The 19,225-nt window shown below is 31.4% G+C and overlaps 1 protein-coding gene across 2 annotated transcripts; it reads right to left on the bottom strand.

The window, feature by feature from the left end:
- Positions 1 to 3,646: 3,646 nt before the first annotated feature.
- LOC143408803 (dynein light chain Tctex-type 1-like) lies at positions 3,647 to 3,988 on the bottom strand. 2 transcript variants are annotated; one of them, XM_076868689.1, is made up of 2 exons: positions 3,790 to 3,988; positions 3,647 to 3,720 (listed from the first exon to the last, which is right to left on the bottom strand). In XM_076868689.1, the coding sequence occupies exons 1-2, from the start codon at positions 3,986 to 3,988 to the stop codon at positions 3,647 to 3,649; spliced, it is 273 nt and encodes a 90-aa protein (XP_076724804.1). The 2 variants fall into 2 exon arrangements, with proteins under 2 accessions (XP_076724804.1, XP_076724803.1); XM_076868688.1 differs by having other exon boundaries at positions 3,647 to 3,988.
- Between the last annotated feature and the right edge of the window lie 15,237 nt (positions 3,989 to 19,225).

The following is a 19,225-nucleotide window of genomic DNA, read 5'->3' as shown; positions in this document are numbered from 1 at the left end:
CATGTCATGCCATAAGTAACCTTACATACACCCTAGAAATAATTACTAAGGAAGTTATCATTCATATCCTCTAATATGTGGTCTACAAATTTATATATCCTTGTTTCTTAATAAATTAGCATCAAAGGAACAATCTCAATTCCAATAACATTTTCAGTTAGAACATACATTTTTCTTCCTACACACTCAATAAGCTGAAAGAATTTCAGGATCCAATTACAGAATATATATAATACTTCCATTAATTCACATATTTTTTGAGATTTTAAAGATATTGCCTCTTCAGAGGTGGTATCTGACATGTTTGAGTCTTGTCTTGATTAGTTTTCTATTTTAAACATTTACTACTGTTTAAAGATTAACTATGAATCCTTTGGGTTAGAACATAGGCATTTCCTTCATGCCTAAAGTGCAAAATGTATTTCTTGGAGCTCTCTATATAAGACGAATATATTTTCACAAAAAAATAAACCAAAAGACTGACATTATTGTTCATTGAAGCTGATTTGTAAAAGAACTTCCTGATGGCAAAGATGATACTCCTACAAAGGGAGACCAGGTAGTCTTTGTAAGTAAAAATAGGTGATGTGTATGTCCTGTTGTGCCCATTGCTGGTAACAAGTGGATGGCTTGTTTATATAATTGTTTTAGGTCCCCAAAAATATATATTTCATGATTTGGCTTGCTTCAAGCCTCTCTGATTTTCAGCTTTTCATATTTATTCTATTAAATCTGTTTCTTTCTGTTTGCTCTATTTTTACATTAAATTACAAAAATATCAATGGTCTAATCTTTAGTAATGCGCAGAGATACATGAGTAATACATTATGTCAAATTAACACGAAAAGTCTAACACTATTTATTCCTCCCCATAGTTCATTTTAATTAAAAATGTATTCCTAAATACTTCCTTGATTAGGGACTAATGCTCTATTAATTTGAAACACATCTACTGAGAACAGAGTAAATTCAGAGAGAGGAACTGTCATTACATGAAACATAGCTTATCACCCTGAAGAATACATTATGCCACTGTTCTCATTGCACACAGGTTTTCCATTATGCATAAAAATGCACAATGCAAGCATCATGACAGATTTGGGGAGAAGACTGTATCAGAGGAAACTCATGAGGGATATTTTGCAGGTATGTATGCTAATAGTAGAAAAACATTTGCAGTTTGCAATACCAAGAGAAAAATAAGTATGATGAATGAATGATATTCCAGACAAATGTTTTCTGAAACATACTCATAGATTTTTAAGGGACTAAAAGCTTGAATCAATTTATCAGTGATTCTCTCAAGTTTATTGGACACTGATTGCACATTAAATACTTAAAACTTTAGAAAAAAACGTAAAAGCAGGAAAACTCAATTCCAATTGTCAGGTGTTAATATTCAAACCAATGCAAGTATGATTCATACGAGCACAACCAATTAAACATTTTGAAGCACTAGTCAAAGAATCATTGATCAACAGTCCTATGTAATAGTCACCATTTTCTTCAGATTAATTATGAGAGAGAGAGAGGAGGGAGAAAGTTGGAGAAAAGTCTCGGGTAGAACTCTCCATTGCAGAGAATATTGCCCTACATTTAGGGTTATTCTATGCTATATGCTAAGGAGTTATAACTTCCTTGAATACATCTACTAGTCAGTAAAATACAAGATCATTGGCAGGATAGAATGTAGGGAATATGTTATTTTCTGACACTGAGTTAATGATAAAACTATTTTATATTTGTATGCAATTAGCTTCATTCTTGTATTTAATTTTTTTAAATTATGTTTATTTTTGCTTTTAAATTGAAAGGTATGTACAAATTTATAATGATAAAAATAATTTAAATATCATTATTTTAATAAAAACTTTAATTCCTTCTCTCACCATGTGGACACATAAAACTCATAAGGTCACTCCAATTCAGAAATGGAAACACTGAATCTTGGAAGGTTTATTATGATTCACAAAGAAAAACAGCCAAAATACAGCAATGAAGAAACATTCCATGTCTTCTTAATAATTCCAAGATACACTGTGGAAAGATTATAGAATTATAAAAGGTTGGGGTTAGGGGGAAAAAGGTGTAAAGACAGAAGGAGGGAGGGAAAAAAGGAAGAGGAGAGGGGGAGACAGATGAAAAGAAAAAGGTAGGAAGGAAGAAAAGAGAAACCTAATGAACTAGTCAGAGTTTTACTTGGTTGAGTGCTATGTTAATTGGTGTATTTGGGAAGCAATTTTATCAACAAGTTATGCTATGGAATATATACTGTGTGTCTCATCTTGCACCAATATTACACTGTCTGAACTAACGCAGCTTAATGGTAAATCTTGAAAACAGCTACTGTGAATCCTGCATTATCTTTTCAAAATTATCTTGACAATTCTAATCCCTTTGCATTGCCATGTAAACTTTAGAACAGCTTCTCAACTGTACACGAGGTGGTGGGGGGCGTGGGGCATGAATTTGCTTAGAGGCATTTGGGATAATTGACATTTTTAATAATATTGTATACTTTAATCTGTGAATATGGCACATATTTATCCATTAACTAAATATTTCTTAGTTTCTTGGGTTTTTTTTCATGAGAATTGTATGGTTCCAGTCTACAGATTGTGCACATACATTCTATATGCACTTCAGTATTTATTTGTGTGTGTGTGTGTGTGTATTTGTGGTGTTTTTGCCAATTTTAATTAAATTTTCATTTATTTCCCCAAAATCTAAAATATATATATTTTTTATATAGAACTATTGGTAGAAACTTTGAAAGTTTCTATATTTCATCAGATTATTTATAAATATAGATACTTTTAATTTCTCCTTCTCCAATACATATGCCTTGCCTTTCTCTTAATTATTAGAAAATCTGGAAGTGGTGAATTCTTACACTTTTAGGGGGAATATTCAATCTATCTCAATTATATATAATGTTAGTTGTGGTTTAGGTTTTGTTTTGATAAATGCCCTTTATTAGGTTGAAGAAACTCCTTCTGCCCCTTTGTTTGCTGAGAATATTCATGATGAGTAGATGTTGACCATGGCCAACTGCTTTCTTATATCTGTTGAAATAATTCTTTTTTAAACCTTGCTTATTTTGTTCAAATGTTGAATTACATCACCTAATTACATTACTCTGTCATCCCTAAGTGTTGAACCAAACTTGCATTCCTGGTGTTATTGCTCCTTTGTGATGTAGTATTATTTTTTATACCTCCTTACTTTAAATTTGCTAATATTTTGTTGGTGTTATTTGTGTATATGTTGAATAAGTACATGTCTTTGTAGATATATCCTCTGAAAAGAGAATAGTTCTGTAGTGTCCTTGAATGATTCAGAGAAATGTCATAAATGACTAGAGAAGTGTTTCGATCTCATATCTTCTGGAAGGCTTTGGGTAGAACTTGTATAATTTGTTCCCTAAATTATTTTAGGAATTAGTCATTGTAAACATCTGACCTGTTTTTGTTTTGTTTTGTTGTTTTGTTTTTTAATATAATAGTGCAGTCATTTGGTTTATTTGTCTATGTTTTAAGGGTGTTACAAAACACAAGAGAAAGGTGTCCACTGAATTCATGGTTGGTGAGTTAGAAGATGGAATAGAAATTTTGAGGCAAAAGAGGACACAGGCTGGACAAAGAGGTCAGATGGACAGTCCAAAGGTGCTGACCATGCAGTACAGGGTCTTGTTCTCCCATTGCGCAGTGCAGCTCCCATCTGTAGAGCTGACCCAGAAGCAAGAACTTGCTGTGCATAACCCAGCTCCATTCTTTTGCATGATTACACAAGTCACAATATATTTAAGTGGTTTTCCCAGCTTGGTGAGTTGGCTTAGGGTTTGTTCTACAACATTTGTGGTCCACTGATTGACTTGGCTGTGCTGGTAAGTGTTATTGCCGATGGCACTTTCTATAGCTTCTTTGACAATGTTGCTCACTTCATCAACAACCAAAGCGGTCTCCTTGGCAGCCTGAAAGTCTTTCATCTTTCCTCCAGCTCATCTGGCCTGTTTTGCTTATTTGTTTGCTTGTTTGTTTACAGTAAGTTTCTTAAAATAAATTCAACATATTTAAGATGTCCATACTATTGGCATGGAATTGATTGTAATATATTATTATCTTCTAATACTATAAGGGTTGGCAAACATATTATCCTTCATTCTATATATTGGGTCTTCATATTTTCTCTCTTCTTCACAAGTCTCAATAGGGTTTATTTATCTGTTTAGTATTTTCAAAATATCTACTTTGACTTCTTTGTTTGGCTCTATTTTTCTTCTTGTATCCAACTTCATTGATCTTTATCCTTATATTTATGTTTATTTTGGTTTAGGTTCCTTTTCTATTATTATTTCTTACTACAGATCATTGATTTTAAAAAATTATTTTCCAATATAAGCCTTTAGTGTCATAAATTTCCTGTAAATTTTGCTCAATCTTCATGCCACAGTTAATCAATTGTGTTTTCATTTTCATCTAATTAAAAATCTTTTCTAATTTCTAGTGTGATTTCCATTTTGATGCCTGGATTATTCATAATTATGACAAAGTGTTTAAAATGTTACTGTATTTTCTGAATATCTGCTAAACAAGCCTAGTTAAGTTTGGCTAAAACCATAGTTTGTATGATTTTAATCTTTTAAACATGCTAAGTTTGGGGTTCTGTTGGTGAATGTTCCACGTGTACTACTTTTATTAGTTGACTTGGGTTACTATAACAAAACACCATAGACTGGGTAGCTTAAATAAAAAAAAATTATTTCAAAGAAACTCCTTCTGTCCCTTTGTTTGCTGAGAATATTATGAAGGCTGGGAATTCTAAGATCAAAAAGCTGGCAGATTTAGTATCTTGTAAAATCTCTCTTCCTAGTTAACAGATGTTATCTTACTGCTGTATCCCTTGCAAACAGAGGGACAAATCTTTGGTGTCCCACTCTTCTTAAAAAGGCACTGATCCCATTATGGGGGTTCCAACCTTATAACATCATTACACCTAATTATCCCCCAAGACATCCCCTCCAAATTAGAAATTTAGGTTTCCACATGTAAGTTTGGGGAATGCAAACTTTCAGTCTATAGCATGTGATTTTCAAAATTTTATTCCACTGATATTGGTTGGATTGTTTCATAAACTGCATTGAGGTCAATCTGACTCTTTTTTTTTTTTCAAAAAATTCTTAACTATCTATCTTCTTGTTCTATCGTTAAGACAAGTGTTGAAGTCTCCAACTAAAATGATGGATTTGCCTATTCTTTTAGTTCTGTCAGATTTCACTTACGTAATTTCAAAACATTGTTTTTAGGGTAACACATTCAAGTTTGTTTTTTTTTAAATAATTGACCTTGTATTACTATATTATGTTTATTTTTATTACTGCATATATTCCTTGTTCTCAATCTTATTTTGTCTTGTATCAATATTGTCATATAATTTCTGCAAATTAATATTTCCAAAGTAATTTTTCCTATCTTTTGCTTTCATTTATATCTCTATATTTAAAGCTGCTCTTACAGAGGGCAGCATGTAGTTGAATCATGCCATTTTAGCTATTCTGACAATACCTTTCTTTTCACAATTATGTTGATACCATTTGTGATTGACCTAATTTCTGTATAATTGGAATTAAATCTAGAGGATGATGTTTGTCTTCTACTTGGTTCACTTTTTCCTTGTTTTTTTCTCCCTTTATACACCTGCTTTTGGATTAATTCATCTTGTGATTTTATGTTATCCTTAATAATGGTTAATCTTGTCCTCATTAGTACTGTTTTTATTTTCAATTGCCCAAGGACTTACAATATTTAATTGCATTCTAACTTCAAATAATATTATTCCATTTTAAATATAATGAGAAAGAACAAGCTTATTGAAGCATACTTCAGTTCTACTTTAGTTTGTTCTGTGATGTTCATATATTTTACTGTATATATACATAACCACATAGCACTACTTGATTTGCTTTAGATACTCAACTTTAGAGTTAATGGTTCCCAGGTTCCAGTACTCTTAACAGTCATTTGCACTCAAACACTTTCACTGGAATTTTTTTCTATATTCTTCTTACATTCACAAATGGTACCAAGAATCTTTTCCTTCTAGACTCTACCAAAGGTAAGCCAATGTTCATTCCCCATCCTTCTTGGTGAGGCTTATCCTGCCATAGATTTCAAGTTGCTTGTTTACATCCTGCTTTTAGTACATTTAAAAAAAGTTATGACTTCGTAGTTTTTCAGTTTTTCTTTCTAGATTGGTAGCAATTTTTTTCTCTTTTTTTTTCTACCTCCTACATGGAGATGGACCACCTACAATGGAATTTAAAGGAACTACAGCTGCCAAGGTAAGAAGTATTAATTCGGGGACTTACAACTTAGTACATTCTGTATACAGTGAAGAAGAAAATGAGTTAATTTGTTACTCTATGTTATAATAAAATTTTATGGAATATCCCATTCTAAATGAAATATTTTATGGTTTTTCCATTTATTTATCTGTATAGTATAATTTAAGTAGGGTATTTTTAATTAAAGAATGTTACTAAAGTGAATTGTCGGCGTGGTATAAAAACATAGTCTAGAAATCCATTTCAGGTACATCAAATAATTATTCATGCCCATTATTGAAACTTTGGGTGTTAAAATGATAAAGACTGGAGCTGGGGTTGTGGCTCAGCAGTTGAGTGCTCATATAGCACGTGGGAGGCAATGGGTTCAATCCCCAGCACCACATAAAAATAAATAAATTAAATAAAGGTATTAAAAAGTAATAAAGACTACTCAAACACCTCCTTGGGATGTCCTTAACTTGGAGGTTATATTGACAGTAACAGAAAAAAAAAAAGGCCAGCAGTGTTTGATTTTTTCTTAAGTTGTACATATAAAATACAGAATAAGTTGTGTATGATGGCACACATCTGGAATACCAGTGATTTGGGAGTCTCAGGTAGGAGAATTGCAACTTGAAGACTGGCCTCAGCAACTTATCAAGACCTTGTCTCAACATTAAAAAAATAAAAAAGGATTGTGGATGTAGCACCCTTGAGTTTAATCTCTAGTTCCCAAAAAATAAAATAAAATACAGAGTAGAAAATTTTATAATATTTCTGACATATTATGAGGAAAATGAATTAAGAAACTTAGGAAAAAACTGAATCATATGTTTCAAAAATTGATTCAAGAGACAGACAAATAATGTTTGATAAATATAATAAATGTTTTCAAAGAAATGGTTGGAATTTTTTAAAAAAGCCAAGAAGAAAACATAATGGGCTTATGTTACAGCAATGCTTAAAAATGAAAGGAGTTTAATCAATTTATTAGCAGGTATATGTGAAAGCACTCCAGTTATGCTAAGTAGACTGTCTCAGTCTGTAGACTTTTGGAATAGACCAGCAAAAATAACCCTACAGGACATAGTTTCACACTGAGGAGAAATAGAAAGGAGTAAAATGAAAAATAAGATAGAAAATAGAGAATTAAAAGAGAGAGAGAGAATTTGAAGAGGAAAGTAAAGGAATAGACCAGAGCTAGGACATTTCAGAATAAATTATCATTTTTTTTATTACAAAAAGGAACAGAAGTTAAAATTCTATGACATTAGGAAAGCTGTCCTGAACTATCCTACTTTAAACATTCAGAAAATTTTATTTCACATAACAAGTAATAGAAAGGGACTAAGGCTCAAACTCCAAAAAAATTATTATGAAAATCAATAATCTGTAATAATATTGTATTATATATTATATAAATATAGAATATTAATGAAAACTTATTATCAAAAATGTAGTTAACCTATGACTTCACCATGGTGCATGCTGGGTAAGTGCTTTAACCCTTAGCTGCATCCCTATGACAGTTTTATAATGTGGCAGTTATGATAGGATGTGGGGCTTGACTGCTGGCTAGATACAAATCCGTCTATATTCCAATAACAGTAATTTGGAGAAGTCTCTTCATTGATTAAATTATTTGGAGATACATTCAACATAGTTTGGTCATGAGGATGAAAAAAATTTTGATGAAGACATTTAGTTTTACATTTTGTATAAAATGAAATATTCATGGATCCTTGCTGTATTATTTACAAATAAACATGTGAATATTTTGTTATCATTCCAGGAAGGGTATCAATATCTTATCCAGGTAAAATAGGAAAAGTAAGATTTAACTTAAAAGTAAGATTTTAACTGTGAAGAGTTAAAATTGGAAATTAAAAAAAAAGAAAATGTAAAACTTCACCTAAATTGCAAATACCCCTTCATTGAACTAAATGAGCAGCTTGTACTGTGTATTCCAGAAGAAGTGGTAACTTCTCACACTATTGAGTTCTTAAGTCTCCATCAAATTTACTACTAATTTTGTTCATTATCCTTTCTAACAAGCCTCTCTCTCTTTCTCTCTCTCTCCTTCTTCTCTTTGTCTCTTTGTCTCTCTCTTCATATGACATTAACTTAAATTTTAAAAAAAGCTCTTTTAAGGAAGGGAAATTTTTGTGCTGATTGCTATGATTACTTAGGTCAGTAAGGATGCAATATTTTGGAATTTCATGGACCATTACTCTGAAAGCCATGATGAATAAATAAAGAGTCAACCTTGATTAAACTGATTCACTTATAGATGAAATTTAACTTTGCACAGTATTTTTCAGATTCAAGTTGGGACCCTTTTTGTATCAAGTCTGTGACCAAAAAAATGGGCACATGTGCCTATAGTTTAATTTAATGTTTTATTCTTTTCAAATTGCAGTTCTGAAATAGGTTTAACATTTATAGTCATTCTTCTTTGAGATTCAAAAGCCTAAAGTTGCTAATATGTTTTACCTTACTGTTTTTGAAAATATTAATCACTTCCTAGTTTCTTGAACTTTCAGGAAAATTATCTAAGAGTTTAGGCACTATTTTCATATTTTAAAAATTTCTCTTTCAAAGGTATTTTTTTGGCTTAGTTAATAAAATATTTTGTTTATTACTTTTGATGCTACTCCTTCAAAATTCTTTTTCATTTTTAGTTCACAAGTGAGAATTCCATATATTTATGAAATACAGTGTGATGTTTAAAAACATAAATATTTATAAATATATATATATATATACACACACACACATATATATATAATATTGTGGAACAATGAAGGTAGATGGTTTAACCTACCATCTTAGGGGCATGTTGGGGTTGTGGCTCAGCAGTGGAGTGTTAGCATGTGTGAGGTGCTGGGTTCAATCCTCAGAACCACATAAAAATAAATAAATAAAGTAAACATATTGTGTCCAACTACAACTAAAAAAAAAAAAAATATATATATATATATATATATATATATATATATATATATATATATATATATTTTTTTTTTTTTTTTAAACTTAGAGGATTTGACTTTTGGCATAATTCCTTTGATCTGACACAAAGAGTTAAACTGTGCATCATCATAATGAAATAATGCTTCAAAATTTTATCATCTTTGAAAAATTTTTATAATAGTCTTACAAAGATTTAAAAACTTATAGATTAAATAAATCTGTAATGCTCAAAAGAGAGTCTTTCATAAACCCAGTGCCCAGAGGTAATCACTGCCAACATCTTGCTCAAAAATATTTTTATAATAAGTCATACATATGTGTGCACACACACTAAAGGTTACAGATTAAATATCATTATACTATTCATAGTTTAATCACCTTTGAATACCAAGAAAGGATTGTCCCATATTAAGGAGTTTTTATATTTAAAAAAATAGAGAGAGACTTTTACCCTTTTTTTAAAAGTCTGAAACAAAGGTTAAGTGAACATTTTGAGAGGCCAATACCTGTAAAACAGTTATCCATAAGCAAATATTTCATGAAATGTTTGTTTCATCTTTTCTTAAATTTTATTAATTGAAGCTACTAATAAGATTCAGTTTCTGAATTACATTGTAGAGATGAGTAATTCCTATGATCCCAGAATATTTAGGTGAAAGAGAGCATTCATCTTATTAAGTGACTGTCCCCAGATTTATTTTTCATAACAATTAGAATGCGGGCTAACTAAAACTAGAATCAAATTTGCTTTATAGGGCTGGGGATGTGGCTCAAGCGGTAGCACGCTCGCCTGCCATGCAGGCGGCCCGGGTTCGATCCTCAGCACCACATACAAACAAAGATGTTGTGTCCGCCAATAACTAGAAAATAAATATTAAAAAATTCTCTCTCTCTCTCTCTCTCTCTCTCTCTCTCTCTCTCTCTCTCTCTCAAATGAATAAATAAATAAATAAATGAATAAATAAATAAAAATTCAAGATATTACAGTTTATGTTTAAAAAAAATTTGCTTTATAAACACAGAGACATCTTAATGGCATTTTCTGTACACAAGAAGTTATGAAAAAAAGAAATATTGAAATATTCTTTTAATTTACTCATTAAATATTTACCTAACAACCACTATGTGCTGAGTACTATGCTAGGCTCTAGAGAGACAACACCGAGCAAAGACATCAATACTGTGCTCTTCAATTTATTGTTTTCTCATTCAAAATCAAAAGTGTCTAAATGGTAGTACAGAGAAAATAAAAAGATTTATCTCAATCACAAATATTTATTATATTGTACATGTATAAAAGGAATGAATATAATGCAAAAACATCCTGCCTCTTTTTTAACCCTAGCACCTCTAAATGGGAAAAAAGATTAAAAAAAAATAGAATCATTAAGTAAGCCAGTATGTTATGCCACATAAACACTAAGAGATGCATGGGTATTCCAGTGGCATGTCTAAAACTGCCAGATGCTTTCTAATGTAATCACAGAGGCAGTGCAAAACAATACAATCATTGCTTCAAAAAGTCTGTACCTCCTAATACAAAATATCTACACCTCAACTATGAGAAAACACCCGAAGTTGGATCAATCTACCCATATTCATTTTGTTTTCACAGAAGCATTGATTATGAGTCTTCCAGACTGGTGGTTTCAATCATGATTTGAAATGATTTGATTTAAATTGTATCTTTCCTAGAGGAGATTTGTCCAAACACATAGAGCATATCTTCCACTGAAGCCTTCCAGATTTTAAATCAATCAGTAACTGGAATTCAAACAGGGGTAACCACATAACATACATTTCCAGGTTCCAATGCATTATTGTAGAGAAATTGCTGAATATTCAGAATGGGGTCTACTAAATTTTGCCCCAGTTCATTCCCAGGTTTGTCAACCTTCAGGAGGAAATCTTATTGAGAACAGAGATGCCCTGGGAAACAAAGAATGAATTGTTCCAAGCTTCCCAAGAAACGTTACAGAAAGCTAACCTGATTTTTGATCCAAAAGTTATTGTGTGAATTTTGGGATGTGGTAAAATTTGTGTATTAGTAGCATTTAGAAGTTCTTGTCCTAATAGCTAGAGATGATCTGTAGAGAGCTGGAATCTAATAAAATTCTGAAAAACAAATTTTATTTGAGCATAAATTACATACATGATATATAATTAAATATGTTTATGCACATTTAATTATATAAGTACACATTATACATAATGTATATGTTTATGCATTTAAAATTTAATACATACAAGTAGTTTTGTGTTGGAACTAATGTGGAAATATTGGTTAAATTAAGATTTCTCAATTTTCAAAGTTTATGATAGTAAAGCATCAGGAGAGAAAGAACAGCTGTTTCTCCACCAATTAGACTTTGAATTTCAAAGTACTTTTTGTGGCATACCTAGTTATTCAAATTTTCATTTAGCCACACAGGTGTAATTGAAAAATTCACATTTTCTAAGAACCCCTGGAAATTTTTGAAATAAAGCAGGTACACTTACCACAAACTTACATGGACAAGTTTAACTTAAAAAAAGAAAATAATACATATCCTATATGCCAAAAATGTTCCTAATTTAGAGACACTGCTAATAAATCTTGGGCATATTTAGGTTGGATTAGATTCCCTTTTCCTGTGTGCCTACAATATCTTTATATGTACATATCAAACAGCCATATTGCCTACCTGCACTGATGGTTGGAAATGGCCAAGAATTTTGTATGAGATCAAACTTGGTCAAATTGCCATGTGCCAATCAGCGTTGATCCCTTCCTGAGATAAGCCAATTATCAAGTGTCACTTTCCATACTGAGAAGAAGAGAAACTTCATTTTGTTGGTGGTTGTTCCATAGCTCTCTTTTTGTTTCCTGACTTTGGAGAGCTTTTTGAGAGCAACTTCCTTGGGAGCCCCTAAAACCAGAAACCACTTCCCCACAGTAAATCCCTTTATTATGTCTAGCTCTATATTATTGGCTCGATTAATTCTATTATTAGATTAGTTCATTGTGTTGGATCAAACATAATTCCTTGTTCATTTACTTATCTTTGAAAACACTAAATCTCTCTATGATTAAAAAGAAAGATAAAAATGGGTTATCCATTTTTAATTTGAAACAGATAAACAATTCTGCTGACTGCTTTGTGAAATAAAACAAAACACCACAGAAACTTCTCTCTATATGTTGTGGTTTATTCCAAAAAGGCATGGGAACCAATGCTATTCCTAGTCAATTAAAATTTAGTGCTTGAATATGCCACAATTTGTTCTTTAACCTTGATGGATTAACTTGAGAGATGTCAAAAGTGGCTGCCAAGTTTCGTGGGGAAAACAAGATAAGATTTATCCATACCAATAGATCTCTCAGCATGTCTGGTTTTTATCCTTTGCATTGCCAAACAATTGTATATTCTAAAATGATCTCAGTGAATAAAGAAATGAAAAGATACACTCTGTTTCTTTTTGCCAACACTGTTATATATCGGATTATCTAAGCTTTAAGACTTTGACAGGACATGAATAATGACAAGGATAACTTCCATGTCAGAAACCTAGATTACACAACCCAGGTGGATTATCAGAGCACAATGGAATTTTAGTGCTTCAAAGAACTTAGAGACAATAAAACCCTTCACTTTTCAACATTTTTCCAACTTCATTTTAGCTCCTGCAATCAATTGAAATACATCTCTTGTGTGGATGATATTAAGTACAAATAATTTCTTGCACATCATTTTTAAAGGCAAACAATAACTTTCTGTCACATTGGGAGGATAAATAAGTGATCTGAATTACTCTGAATCTTCTATAGGTATAAATGCCAAATACTTGCAACTGAATATGCCAGAGCATGCTATTTGGGTATTAGTGTACACAACTTTTAGTAAGTATAACTGTTTTGTCACTATAACTTCAAAATTTTAAATTAGTGCTATAGGTCCAAGTATAATGGAAATAAAAACAAAACAAAAAACAACAACAACAAAGCATACCAAAAAAACCTTCCCAGTTCAGATTTAAACATGAGTTTAAAATATCTAGCATTCACCAACCAAAAAACCTGGGCCTCAGCAGTCTTCTGGTTCTGAGCAATAAGAGTGAAATTTATTTCCACAATTATTCCTCTTTGGGTTTTCTTTGATTCAATAGACTCTCATCCATCACACTGCTACATTTTTACTTCTTTGCTCTCTTCCATTTTATCAATAAGCATGCATGTTTAAAGTAAAACCAATTCATGTCAAATAGAACATTTGAGCATAATTCATAAATGATAAGTCAGTCATTTAAATATTGCTTGATTAAATATAACTTGAATAAAAATAGTTTTGTGTTATGTCTTTCAACTTCATGAGCAAACTTCATCAAGTACACAGCCTTTCCTCTAACAAACTATTTTGCTTGATAAAATTCGCTGCTATAAACTTAGCTGCCTTAGCTTCAGGGTTTCACTGTCCTGCCTTTGTTTAAAAAGGAATGCAGCTTCACAAATTCCAACCACAGTAGAATGAAACACATACCTTTTCATGAAGACTGACATTTCATTGTGAATGACTAGTGGAAATTAAATTCAAACTTTTTTCCAAATTTGAAAAATATTTCATGTTTAAAATACATTGCATTGACGCTATATTCTAAAAAAAAAAAAAAAGAGAGAGAAATTAATATAAATCTACAGTCTTAATAATCCCTTTTATCAAGGGGTATCTTACTTTTAAAATTGACAAGATTTTTGTCTAATTACAAATTCAATGATTGGAAAATTTTATTATTGTAGAAAACACTTTTATGGTACATAAATTTTACAAATTTTTAATTTTAAGTAGAATATTTGATGTAATATAATTATGACATGTTATGAATAATGACAAATGGAACAATGTTCCTAGAAAACTTTAATTCTATGGCTCATTTACTTAATAGAAGATAAATTGGAGAAAACTTACAGCAAAATAAGCTTTATAGAAGATCCTGTAAGTTTCTATATTCACTTCCAATTCTCAAAACTTGTATAATTTTGTATTTTTATCATTCTTTTTAAAATGCTAGTACTTCCAAAAAAGAAATAACTAGGTTGTCTTTGTTCTGGCAAAAAAGAATGAATAATCATATTGTGAATACACACTATGAACATTGTTTCCAGTCTACTCTGCTACTATACTCTTTTCACCTCTTCCCTTAAAAAGACAAAGGAAAAAGTTAAAAAGTTACAGTAAAAAAATAAATACACTGAGTCAAGTCCAGCTCTTCTTTTGATTGACAAGCACACTTCCAGCCAGAGGAGTTCTGATCCATTGGGTTTGAGTATCTGTCATGGTTCCAATCTTACTTTCAGACCATATATACCAAGTTTGATTTCATTTCCTATTCTAGTTGTTTTTCCTCTCTCTGTAGTGAAAAATGTATCTTGAATCTGGCTGTTCCTTTCAGCCACCAGGTTTTCCTTGATTTTTACTCCTCCTGGAGCTCAGGTATACGTCTTTTTGCAAGAACCATGACTCTCCTATGGTTAAAGTCATCTCTTCTTCTAAGTGTCTCAGGCACCACATAAATTAGTGGTTTCAGCTAATTAGGTGAAAGAACAAATACTACCAATTTCAATAACAGCCTAAGAAGATATTATATCCTGACTTGCTAGGATCCTTGCTTACTCAGTACAAGTCAAGATGGTTTCAATGTTCAAATACATATATTTGTCATAAGTGAATATATACTACAACATGAAAATAAATATTTACTTAATAAGATGTAAAATTTATGAAAATAATTTCAGAGAAATTCCATTTTTACAAAATTATATTAAAATTACCATTAAACATTAACTATTAGGCTTCAGTTGTCTCATTTATAGAATATTTTATTTCTGCTTCTCACAACCATTTTCTAGAAGAAAAATCACTACCCAGATATATCAGATATGAAATCTTATTTTCAGAGCCAATGTTTATATTATCCTTTTCTCGCCTTTCATAAAATAATTCTTAGGTGAAATTGCACTTAAAGAATGTTTTAATATATTTTTCTCTCACTCTGGGGAAAAATCAAAGAAAATTAAGTTCACACTGTTTCTTGCTTTGAGGTTTTAAGAGGTTCAAGTATATTTACCTTCCTCTTATTGAATAAATAAGAAAAAGAAAGATCTCTTAGAACATTAAAACTTTGTCTCTAGATATACTTGTTTATGTGAAAAACAAAACTTTTGGTTTTCTGGATTTTTAGGATTTTTCTCTTTTCCTCTAAGTTGAAAAGCACATGATAAACATTTGTCATAAATCGTAAGCTCACCTTTGGTTTTTGGTTTTGCTCCAGCAAGTGTTCTCCATCACAAACTCTTCATCTGGCATATTTAACTGATGACTCCCTGCAGATAAAGCTGAAAGAAGATGATTTAATAATTCCATTCATGTTCTAGCCTCAGCTTAAGTTGTCCTGATTTTATATTTATTTCAAATATTTTCCCCTTTCCTCTATAACTATCTTTATAAGTTATCCCTCCTTTTCATATGGAAAAAGGTCTTTAATTTTTTTTTTTACAAACAATTGTTTCCCATTCATTTTTATTTTTCAGTGAACTTTTGGATCTCTTAAATAAATTTTTTGCTTTCTTTACTAAATTTTTTAATGGAGATCAAATTAATACTTAATTGAGAAACAACTCAAACTGTTAAATACTGAGTATATGTTAAGCATGAGGCATAAAATGATTAAGACTGATTCTTCTATAAAGAGCTCAAGATCTAGAACAAAAGAAATGTGAAGCAATAACCCTGTTAAACAAAATGGAGTACACAGAATGGAGTACAGTGGGGCGGGGGAGGGGGACAAGTAAGCAAGTGCATAATCTCACAGGTCTTGTTTAAAATCTGGCTGTCACTCTCAAGGTATGACATTGGTCAAGTTCCCTATTCTTTGAATCACTGTAGTATAATTTTGAAAATTGCTTTCCACAGGGAAAAAAAAGAATATAAATTTTCAGTTATAGGTACTGTTTGTCCATTGTCTAAAATTCTCAGACACATATTCAGGGAACATTTCCACACAAAAAGAAAGAACTTAATTTAATAATATGCATTCCTAAAGTAAGTTGTGAGAAGGTAAAATACCTACCACAGCATGAACATAATAATAACCAAATAATGTACAGTCCCTTTTTCAACCCAAATGGAGGAGACCCATTTTTAACAAGGTTAGCCCAATACAACTAAAAATTCCTGGACATAACACCAATACGTATCAAAAGACTCTGAAAAATGGAAAGAAAGATGTGGGCGGCCCAGGACCTTTTCACTTGAGGAATGGCACAGTAGGTCCTGGGTATTTTTGGTTTTGGTATGGCTTCCCAAATATTCTGTAGACTCCTGCACAGGGGCCTTCAGAAAATTCCAGACCAGAACCTTCAACAGACTAAGACAAAAGCAACAAAATATTGAAGCAAAGCATGTTCCCTGAAGGGACCTAACTGAACAAACCCTGCCCACTATAGCCAAATACCAAGTAAGACCCTCTTTCTGTGGTTTCAGTGAGAAAAAGCAGAGAGCTGACTTTTCACCCAACCTTTACCACCAAAACTGGTGCAGCACTGATTCACCAGGTAGCAACACTGGCTGAAACAAACAAGGGCCATCTTCCATCCAGTGGAATAGGGAAGCAGGTTGCCCTCCAGTTCTCCTGCCAGACCCTGCTGGGGATCTGAGTAGGGAGCAGGTTGTCCTTTCCTGGACACATCCTTTGTTTTCCTTAATGAGAAGAGTCTGACTACTCTTTTCATTCTCTTTTACACTGCTTACCACCATATCATTTAAAAATGTTTTCATAATCCACATCTTCTGTTTGTGGCACTTGGGACTCAAGTTTTTATTCTATGCCCTGGCACCAGCGATGATCTTGTTATATATCATAAGATGTTATTCTATTTCTTTCTGCCAGACACCTAGTCTAATGAAAATAAACTTCTGTGATAATTTCCACTTCAACATCCATTCAAAATACTAATGATTACTAATAATTTACTATTTATAATTTTGTTTTATTTACCATATTATAGCAATGAGTATATATTTGTATTTATTTTTATGCCTACAAATATTAATATAAGAATGAAGTTTATAAGTATAATAAATCAGAGCCATGATGGGAATTTATAAATTAATGTTTGGTGTCATCAACAACAAATAAATAGGATTTAATCTTTAAAAGTTTGAAACTATAATTCTAGAGCTATGATTATGCAATATTTGGCCATTACACACACACACACAAAGTAGTAGATACGTAAAATTGTTAATATTTATCATTTTATATTCAGAGGGATGTATTTCTCAATGCTAATTGTCTAAAACCTAAAATCAATAATACACTGCTGATACCCTCGAATGGAGGATAAGCAGATACATATATTCTCTATGGTACAGAATAAATGTATATATTCTCTATAGTATAGAAAAGATAGCAAACATTTATTACTGTTTATTTCATTCATTATATGTGAAAATAAGTGATTGCACTAATATCTTGGCTGCTTATCATATTATTGTAACTTAAACTAAATGTTTGAGTAAGATGTTACTAATAATTTTAATCTTTGTATGTGAGTAAGATGTTACTAATAATTTTAATCTTTGTATGATTTCCATTTTATGTTTTCAGTTTCATAGTGTAGTTAAGTACAATTGGAATTTAATAGATACTATTTCATCTGCTCATAAAGATCTATATAATCTTAAAAAATCTTTATTATTTCAAAAATACTTTGGCTTTTTCTTTCAAAGTCATATGATGATTATACAAAATTCATTACATTTGCATGTTCTAAAATTTTACCTAGAACTGAAAAGATTCTGCTCCCTCTTTCAACCTAAATGGAGGACAAGTCTTTTTCATGTAAATAATTGCAGTAAAATACAAACATGTAAATAATTTATAATGTGATTAATTGTTTGCCAACTGCTGTTTGCAAGTATAACCAAGATTGGATTTCCTAGGCCTCCCCTAGTCAGCTTCGCTGTATCTCATATCAAGGCACACAGCTTTTTATCTCACCCCTATTTCACAGGGTCAAGAATTGATATTAACCCTTTTCCAAACGACCAACTACAACTAAAAAATCACATAGCAAAATATGTCCGCAGGATATAAGGAAACGTAAAAGGGTAAAAGGGCAGAAGGGAGGCTTTTTGGAGAAATAACCAAGTGAAAAAATGATATTTTTAGATTCCTAAGTATTTTGAAAGAAAAAAAGTAAAAGAACAGTTATAGGCTCTTGCCCCAAACTGACATGGTACCAAAAGGAAAATGCAAAGAAGAAAATGAAAAGCTGCTCAATGACCTTTGCTTTAATGTGTTGAAGATAAGATTTGCTTGTTCTTTTTAATAATATGGCTGGCAGAATAGAAAGAATTCTTACACCTTACACTTTTCAGTTTCCCCTCCTCTATAGAGAATCTCAAATTGCCCTTTACTGTTTCAAACAGAGAATATATAAATTACTAAGGCATTCATGATTTTAGCTACTTAAATTCCATTCATTTATAAATCTTATGACCTAAAAGCTGTTTTCACACAAAATGAAACTGAAGTATTTGTATGTATGTGATCGTGTGTGTGTGTGTGTGTGTATACAAACATACATACGTTTCTGTAATAATAATGATAATAACTATCCTACAACTACTGTTAATAAATATTGAACACACTTTCTTCCAAGCACTGTTTATACAATCTGCATATAGTTTGCTTAATTATTTTATGACTTTAGTTCTAGAGTTTTTAATGGTGAAATTAAGGCATAGAAATTTTAAGAAACATAACCAGGATACTACAATTAGAAGTTGGGAATAATAGGCTCCAATCTAAAGCAGTCTGGTCCTCTTATTTATGAATTTTGCCACTGTATTATGGTGAACCTGCTCATATATCCATATCAAAATGTTT

The sequence above is a fragment of the Callospermophilus lateralis genome, chromosome 10, assembly GCF_048772815.1.
Source record: "Callospermophilus lateralis isolate mCalLat2 chromosome 10, mCalLat2.hap1, whole genome shotgun sequence".
Lineage (NCBI taxonomy): Eukaryota > Metazoa > Chordata > Mammalia > Rodentia > Sciuridae > Callospermophilus > Callospermophilus lateralis.
Note: the sequence above shows the minus strand (reverse complement) of the source record. Positions and strands in the feature narration are given on the sequence as shown.